This window comes from Tuber melanosporum, assembly GCF_000151645.1.
Source record: "Tuber melanosporum whole genome shotgun sequence assembly, scaffold_75, strain Mel28".
NCBI classification, from domain to species: Eukaryota; Fungi; Ascomycota; class Pezizomycetes; order Pezizales; family Tuberaceae; genus Tuber; species Tuber melanosporum.
In genome coordinates, this window is record NW_003299123.1 from 170,587 (window position 1) to 179,858 (window position 9,272).

Below are 9,272 nucleotides of genomic sequence, written 5' to 3' on the forward strand. Positions count from 1 at the left end.
GAAATGGTCGAGGGATTGAGGGGTAGTTTAGGGACTGCTTTTCGCTTGCTGTGAGATAAGGGGGGAGGGGAAAAAACAAGCGAACGGAAGAACAACACTTGTTAAATTTGCGGTAGGGCATTTTGTATGATACGGCCTTTATGTATGAGTGCAGTACACTTTGCTTCACTCTGCGCGTGTGTTGCACTTTCAGTCACTCGCTGCATCACTCGAGTACGATATCCATCCGTCCTGGACGTGCGGTATGCAACTAGGCATGGGTGGTTGATTAGGTAATCAACAAGCAAGGAAGTCGCCACCGTCATCTCTTTTCTAGAACTTGAACACACCAAGCCTCGGCAACAACAACAACAACAACACCTTCTTTCCTCCATCACCACCATCGATACTTCTCCTCCTATAGTCTGCTGATAATAACAAGAGAGAATAAGAATGCCCCCCGCAGGCCCAAAGTCCGACATCAACCGCTCGGGCTCCGAAGTCACGGACTTCCCAGCCGTGTGCAACGACTGCCTCAGCGCAACTGACAACCCATTCATCCAAATGATAAAGGAAGATCACGGCATGGAATGCAAGATCTGCACGAGGCCCTTCACCGTCTTTCGCTGGGCCGCCGACCGCACATCCCGCTTCAAGAAGACAAACGTGCCTAACCCCCCCAATCCTATTTTCACTTCTGGTGACTAACTCGAAGCAGATATGTCTAACGTGTGCCCGCCTGAAGAATTGCTGTCAATGCTGCATGCTGGATTTATCCTTCGGCCTGCCGATCGCGGTGCGTGACGCGGCGCTCAAGTTGGTGGCGCAGGGTCCTAGTTCGGGGATCAACAAGGAGTACTACGCCCAGAACAGTGAGGGCACGTTGGTAGACGCGCAGGTGCCGGAGGAGTACGAGAAGACGGACGATCGGGCGCGGGAGTTGTTGAAGAGGTTGGCTGGGAGTGAGCCTTATTACAAGAGGAGGCGCGGGGGTGGGGGTAATGGTAATGATGGGGAGGGGTCTCGCAGGGTGGGGCCTGTTAGGAATAGGGGCGGTGGAGGTGGTAGAGGAAGGGGTGGAAAAGGTCGCGGAGCTCGCTTCCCGGGTGTCAGTCAGATCCCCCCGGGACCGATGGACTGGGCTCCCCCGGAAGATACTACAATTACTTCCCTATTTCTCACAGGGTATGCCCCCCACCCTTTCCTTTCTTTATTTTTATTTCTATTTTTTTAATTTTACAGGTGGACTAACAAACCACCAGCGTGGAAGATGACCTAGCAGAACACCACCTACGAACATTCTTTGCCCCTCACGGCCCGATAAAGTCCGTCGTGTGCGTGCACCGATCCCGCTGCGCATTCATAAACTTCACCACCCGTGCCGCCGCCGAATCTGCGACCGCGACATGCCAGGGGAAGGCCGTTGTCGCCGGGTGTCCACTGCGCGTGCAGTGGGGGCGCACAAGGCCGTTGGGGAATATGGATCGGGGGCAGAGTGCCGCGGTGGTTAGGGATGTGAACCCTGCTGCTGCTGGTGGTGGGAAGGAGGAGGAGGTAGTGGATGCCGGGGATATGGAAGGGCGGGAGGATGGGGGGAGAGATGTCAGGGAGGAAATTGTCCTTGCAAGGCCCCCCGGGGAGGATGATGTTGTGTATCCTTCGCAGGTAGGGAGCTGAAGTTAGAGTCTGATGGGATGAAAGAGGGGGGATTTACTTGTACCATAGTTTTATGATTGTTTTTTTCTGTTTTTCTTTTTTTATATTTTTTTTTGTTCCCTTTCTCCACGTGAAAAGTATCATACGTCATACCAATCATAGCATAATCCCAACCCGCTTTTTTACATCCGATTCCCGCCCGCGCCCCTTAAGATATGATACAATCCCCCTCACCGGGAGCAACACTTCCCCCCATCCCGCCCACCACCAAACTTGACACTTGCATTATCCCCCTTCTCAATCTCATCATGTATCCTCAAGCCTACCCCCAGTTAGCCTCCCCCCGGAAAAAGGGAGGAAGGAAGGAACTCACGAAAAATCCCCTCCCCTTCCTTCATGACCCCCTGAACCACATTCCTCCTCAAAATCTCGGCTGCTTCCAGCGCCAAGCGCACACCCTGGTCCCGTTGCGCCGCGGGCGTGTGCCGGAATTTCTGGCGGATCTTGGCACGCGCTGCTGTCAGTGTTTGCGTGTCGCTCGCGAAGGCGAGGCGTGCGGCACGGAGGAGAGTTAGGTAGGCTTGCTGGGGTGTTGGGTGGAGTTGTGGCATTTGTGGTTGGTGATGAAGTGCTGTGGTGAGGTGGTAGTGGGTTGATGGACGGGATGGGGGCTTGAGTGGATGGATGGAGGGGAGGGAGTGGCGTTGGCTTGGCGGCGGGTTAGGGTTATTGATTGGGTTTGGGTGTTCGTGGGGGAGTTTTGCGAAGGTGGGGGAATGGGATGGTCCTGTTCATAGAGTGTCACTCGGGAGAAATGCTGAGGGATCTGCAATTGCGAGTTTTGTTTGATGATTGGTTTTTTTTTGCTGGGTTGAGGTTGAATTCATGTCATTTATTATACAGGGTCAAGATGGTTTCCACAGGTGGGGTGGGCGGGCAGGCAAGGAGGTATATCTACGAACCAATATTCTTGTCCAATATTGTCATGTCTGAATTGTATTCTCATTAGATGGCAAGGTGTGTCTTTGGAACCCGATATATGAGTGAAGGCTGCGGCCAAACGTGGTTGATTATCCTTCAGTTTCCAAAATAGCCCGCCCATTGTCGGCCAACGTACTTCACACTTTAATCCAGCCGATCAAAGGGCAGAAGCGGCACTGGAACTGCCGGCCACGGGCATCTACCCGACCCCTTACTGTGCGATGGTATTCCGACAACCTGCGTTCGGCGCTTTGTCCTGCGGCATTTTATATTCCTCACCGGAAAGTGCCCCTATCGCTAGATACCGACGGTAGATGAAGTGTCCTTTATCCGCCGCGGTGCTCTGTTGTTAAAAACCTTATTCCAACTCTGGTAGAGGATATGAAATGCAGGTGTTTTCTGGACGAAGTGCGGATTCGAAATTACGTATCCGCATTTCCCGGAGGCGCAGCCAGCCGGAGGCCTGTTCAACTGGGAAGAGAGGCCAGTGGGTAAAGTCAATAAGCTTAAAAGTAGGCTTGATCTCGGGTGAACTAGGAACGGGCCCTAATTTCGGGGGTCATCATGCGGGAATGGTGCACTCGAGTGCTGGTGGTTTGAACTGGAGATATAGGTTTAAGATTTATGTCGACTCGGTGCTCCCACGAGGCTGGAGCACCTTGGTCGTACTGTGGCTCGTATATTATGAAATTGGCAAATTGGCAGATAGGTCATAAGAGGAATTATGTCCAGCCGGGGTCGTGTATTGTCCTGAAGCAGCCGTGTCGTAGGCCAAAATACCTACCCCAGACCACGATACCGGTACTCGAGTAGGCGGTAACTTAGCCCCCATTCTAATTCGCTGAGAGGTGTATCATGGTACGTAGGGATCACATGGAAGATTTAGCTTCTAGGGAAAACGTTTTCCGGCGCTGGGTAGAACATCCACTGACGTCTTTAGAGCTAGTGACACTGTTCGGGGTCGACTATCAGCTCGGGGACTTGTCGGAGTTGGCTCCACATGTGAGACTATGTGCCTGGGTTGTGTCCATCTCAAGTGGCAAAGGGGGTCAAGCCATGATTCGCATCGGAGGACCCCACAATCTGTGGGCGGATGTCTTGGCGATATCGATCTGTTGGCAGTCTCCGCCCAATACCGGTATGTATGTGGTCTTTGCTGAGTCTTCAATAAAACGTCGGACAATAGACGGACAAGCGCTCCTCCCGCCCGACGGGTTCAAAAACAGATTGTAAATAAATATTAGAACCATAGCGGATGTCTGTCGTCACATGAAAGTATTAGGATAGGGAATGAATTATAAATTTTGGAAATGGAGACTTCAATCGGGGTTGTGTGTTGCTTGGCATGGATGACTTTGATCCACGCTACCGTGTAAGTTATCGGTATGGTATCATGAGCTTAACAAAAATAAAGTGGAGGAGCTCCCTAATCTTGTTCCCAGGTTTCACACCAGTTCTTTCACAAGACCGGAGGCGCTGTGGTTCCAATCGATTGCCCCGTCATCATGCAGCTTTTCCATCAAGATATCACTTTCACTGAAGTTTTCGCTTTAGCATAGTGAGTGATGAACGCTTAAAGGGCAAACCTGCAAAAACAATGGGGAGTAACGTACTGTACCCCGTGATGTATGAAATGGGCCGAACCGGACACCGATTAGAGATACACAATTGAATTAACCTGATCGGAGATGAAAGTGAAGCTGCATCTGGCACAAGCGCGATAGCGGGCCGGGTAAATGATCATGGTTGGATTCGTTGAGCAACGGTGGTGGCACGGTGGGTATGGTACTGTAAGTACAGTACAGTACAAGTACAGTGCCGGTGCGCGTGCTGTAGACTGAACTCATCTACTAGTACTTCTGCGCATATTAAGTCATGGTGCACATCAACGAGGAGGAAACGAGAAGGAGCAGCGAAATACAGCGCGCCGTGGCTCGGTCTGCGCGCGAGTCGAAGTGTTCGGGAATTCTAGCGCTCCCTTGAGAGGGTGATCCCAGCTGTTGGCGCCTCCGTGCCCAGGCACGGGGTGCGATAACTTACTTGAGTACTCGTACTGCAAAGTGCCGAGAGGACTAGACCCACTAGGAAAGCTCTATTTAAAGAGCACCGGGGAGAAAATCCACCCTCCTCCCTGGAAGGATACCGGTACTCAAGTGGTAGCATTGGTCCCAGTTCAGTTTCAATAAAAGCTTCCCTTTTCAGTAAACGCCCTCGTGAGTGCTATGCCTATTTTACCGGGTTAGAAGCGGGCACATCAAATCACAAGACCAATCGGTGAAGTTATCTGTGCGCATCCGTCAACTGAGTTATTGACACCCGTCGAATGGGTTTCCACCCCGTGGTTAAAAACGACCAGCCGACGATGGAGACGGCTGTGTGGCTAGCGGTCCTACTGATTCGCAGGCCACCATGTCTTCCGCCACATGTAGAAAGTAGCTGTCCGGGGAAAGAAGGTGTAGACGCAAGGGGGGGCCACAATTGGAGCGGATGGGTGGGGTAGTCTACTGCATGGGGATAAAGGCCGAATAATCAACTGGGTGAATTGAATCTGGAAGGGGTGCGTGTTTTCCTAATCATCTACGGAACTGAAGCGGGTGGAAAACTCATCATCATAAGCATCATGAACTGGAATGTATCCCTGCTTTGGAGGGTAGGTACCGATACTTGCACGGAACAGGGCATTGCGCATATGAGGAAATAACGGAGAGAGCCTGATGGGGATACCGTATTACCCTGCACCAGTACAAGTACCACTACTCTCACTGTATGTGTGCAATACCGTCTATCGACAATCTCTACTCGGACATCTTGGGGTCTACCGTGTAAATTGATTGTACGAGTACTTGTACTGTACCTTGTCATACATGAGATGCCTCTACCACCCAATCCAGATTTCAATGTTCTAGAGAGCATTAATACCGGCAGAGCCTCGACGGGTGATGCTCTACCCGAAGCTCTCGCTTAGCGGGAAAGCCTTCTTGGGAGGAACGCTTTGGCTGCAGCTGCAGTTACCGGCATGACGGGGGCCAATGGAGTGGCCAAAAGCTTCACCAGTGGGAGAACCATGATGCACTATACTTGTGCCGTGTATATCAAGGCCCAAACCACTCATACCAAACCTATCATAACAACACCTTTTGGCTCTTCTTCCCCCCCTCCACCCCTCCGAAATTCTTGCAACATCCCTTCCTCCCTTCCCCACCTGCACTGAAGGCGCACCTGAGATTCCTCCCCTTGCCCTTTCTTTTCTACCCTCCTACCTTCTCTCACCGATCTGTCTCCCTTTATCACAACCACCCCCCGCCAAACCGTCATATAGTTTTTGAACCGTCTAAACAAGCTGGCTTGGTGCTGTAGATGCTTTCGGATGTTACATCTTCCCTTCCCTAGATAGCTTTCACTTTCATAGCCGGGAGGAACTTGTCGGAGACCTTTCACACCACTTCCACGAATATTTAGATATCTCTTCTGGGATAGGGAGACCGATCATCCCTGTTAGCATTCTCACGGCTGCATGTTTATATCATTTGTAACGGTGTGGTGTGTAGGGTTTGACTGACCAACCGGAGTAATTAGCTTGAACACGAACTTGCTCAGCGCGTCTCCATTCACCTGTCCTGGCCTTTGAATTTTTTATTTTGGGGGAGGGAGGAACAACCTGTTCAAGTCGGCAAATCCTGTACTGTGCGACCAGCTTCGTGGGAACCCCGACGGCGGTATCGTACCGCTTTCGTTGTCACAATCATACCCTACCCGTACTCTTACATTGCCGTGCTCTCATAGGTCTTGCGCAATACCTACCCGATAGCCCGCCCACCTACATAACACCAGCCCTCTTCCCCTTCATATTCCAAGGGCCAATGCTCTGACCTCTCTTACCCGGAGCCTCTCACCAAATTTTCCTCCGCAAATATACTCTATAAACACTCCTTGCAAGATTGTACGGGGTACAATCCGCTTTGTATCACTTTCCATTGGTTCATCCATCATGAAGTTTGGCAAGTCGTACGTCATTCTATCTTCTACTTTTGTTGTTTGCAGGGATCTCGAGGAGCCGCTTATCATTATCACTGCAGACTCCCAAGGAACCAGGTTCCTGAGTGGTCCTCGAGTTACATAGATTACAAAGGACTCAAGAAACATATTAAGGCTGCTATATCTGGCCAGCGTGCGAAAGGAGAAGCTGATCTGGCCCGTGAGTAACTCGGTTGCATGCCGTCATTGGTTCTTGGCTAATTTTTTTTCGTGGCTAGCTTTCTTCTTTGAACTTGACCGCAATCTTGAATTGGTCGATTCTTTCTTTAATAAACGATTTGCCGAATATCAACGTCGCTTAAGCCTTTTGCATGGCAGATACGATCAACACTTCGATGGCTTGTTCAACTCTGAGAATGGACGTCTCAAGAGTGGTGAATCCACCGAACTTTCTGGTTCAGATGTATACGGGTTGGATTTGGATAGAGGCGATGTCGCGGAGCTCTTGGGCGCTCTTTTGGAGTTGAGAAGTGGCCTTAGGAAGCTCCAATGGTATGGAGGTGAATTGCACGCGCATGCTTCCCGAACAACCGGTTTTACTGGTTTCCCAATGCGCAGTACTGATGATTGGTTGTAACAGAGGTCAATCGCCGAGGTTTCGTCAAGATCCTAAAGAAGTAGTTACATCCCAAGATATTTTATTCCGGCCTAGCTATCACTGACTTCCAACAGGACTGATAAGAAGGCCAATCTTTGTGCCCAACGTCGCTACCTGGAATCTAAAGTCAACACAAAACCATTCGCCTCAGCAGCCGGTGTCATATTGGCTATGAAGAAGGTCAACCAGTGGCTTTCCAAAGTTGGAGGAACCGAAGCACTTGAATTGGATAACACACGGTTGGAGAATTCCGGAATCGAACCGAGACGGATTGCATTTAATGGCATTGCATCGGACAGGGCCGATAGAGCCGGTCAATGTCTACACGGTGATACTCCCACTGGACTCGCTGACGTTATAGGAGAGGTGGAACAAACTCCGGTCTCCAAGAAGATCCTCCTCGCTCTTCTGCAGCGGGCAATAGTATACAAATCTAGGAAGTGCATTGATATGCTATTGGGTTATATCGATACCCTGCATGAAGAAGACGACATCAATGACCGTAATGTCATTCACCGTTTGGTGATATCAATTGGAAGAAGCAAGAGTTTGCTTAAGGAGCCTTCTGTTTCACCGATCCCAGATCCTTTCAATAACAAGGACCAGGAAACTCCCCAAGTTCCAGAGCCGATCTACATTACACCAGCGGAATCACCAATATCTTCGCCCCCCAGCTCGCTCAACACATCCGAGTTGGACGGGACATTAGGGTTAACCACCCATGACGAATCCGTTAAAATTCTTGAATACTTGCTTCAGAAGCTTCGTGTTCAGCAGAGACCAGCGCTCGAAGCTCGCGATTCTTACGGGCGTACACCACTTCACTATGCAGCACAATTCGGATTTGTGGTTGTTTGCCGGTTGATCATCAAGTTCATGCGGCAGTGGGGCCAGTTCGATGTTTCAGAAGGAATCGACTCTCCGAGGTGGCAGGACAATGATGGATTGGCGCCATTGCATTTGGCTGTTATGGGAGAGCACCCAAAGACTACCCGTATCTTATTGCTATCCGAAGGTTGGGATGGAGAGTTGGGTGCTAGTGATCGAGTGGTATCAGCGAGAAAGGCTGTCTCAAAGTCTTCGGTTGCGTTAGCACTAGCCGCAAAAAAAAACGCTTCTGTCATTGTTAAGCTCCTGGTCGAGGCTGGAGTCGATATAAATTATCAAGACGAAAACGGCGAGACCGCCTTGCATCATGCCTCAAGGCTCGGCCATGTTGAGTGCGTTAGGGTTTTGCTTGAAGGAAGTGACACACAGCGAGCCGACGTTGAACTAGCCGAGAAGAATTATGGGTGGACGCCGCTGTTTGTTGCTGCTGTCGAAGGCAAGGAGGGGGTAGTTGATCTCTTGGTTGAAAATGGAGAGAGTGACATGGACAAACACGACTTGTCTGGTTGGTCGGCAAAGGAACATGCGGCCCTGAGAGGGCATCTCCGTATCGCTAGGAAACTTGCGGAGGCAAGCAACGCCTCGGAATCGTCGGGATCCGTGAGCCCAGCTCTTTCCTCGAGCCCGTTCACCCCACCCGGCACGGCATCATTGAGCGGATCACTCGGCACTAATGGATTCAACTTCTCTGGCACTCAGTCGCCCCCTGTCAAGAGTTTTGGACATCGTTATCTGAAAGCAGGAGAAGCTATGATTCTAGTCAGCTTGGGGAGCATGGACACAAGGAAAGATGTTCCGCCAGTTCAACTGGATAAGATTCCGTTGGCCGAAGCGCATTCAACCCAGTTGGACACGGCACTCTCCCTAGTTGTCTCGGCACAAAACGCAACGGGGGAACCGACAATTATTGACCTCCCTGCTCATTCTAACATTGCTACGGATGACCCAATCGTTTTCGAGACAAAGGACGCAAGCAAGGTGAAACTCACGTTCGATATTGTCCCTACATATGCGGGATCGAAGGATCAGATTGTGGGCAGAGCAGTAGCACTTTTAAGCTCAATCAAGCCGGAACTTGGGAAGCGTAGGGTTTCTCTACAGGGTGGTGTGCAGGTTCCGATTCTTGGCGCTAACT

At 50.7% G+C, this 9,272-nt stretch overlaps 2 protein-coding genes; one reads left to right on the forward strand and one right to left on the reverse strand.

Annotated features, from left to right (window-relative positions):
• Positions 1-360: 360 nt before the first annotated feature.
• GSTUM_00010788001 (uncharacterized protein) lies at positions 361-1,656 on the forward strand (the record flags this gene model as incomplete). XM_002841519.2 has 3 exons in its annotated part: positions 361-645; positions 698-1,164; positions 1,242-1,656. The coding sequence occupies exons 1-3, from the start codon at positions 433-435 to the stop codon at positions 1,654-1,656; spliced, it is 1,095 nt and encodes a 364-aa protein (XP_002841565.1). The 5' UTR covers positions 361-432.
• A 141-nt stretch (positions 1,657-1,797) lies between these two features.
• Positions 1,798-2,246, reverse strand: GSTUM_00010789001 (uncharacterized protein; the record flags this gene model as incomplete). XM_002841520.2 has 2 exons in its annotated part: positions 1,798-1,957; positions 2,009-2,246. The coding sequence occupies 2 exons, from the start codon at positions 2,244-2,246 to the stop codon at positions 1,866-1,868; spliced, it is 330 nt and encodes a 109-aa protein (XP_002841566.1). The 3' UTR covers positions 1,798-1,865.
• Between the last annotated feature and the right edge of the window lie 7,026 nt (positions 2,247-9,272).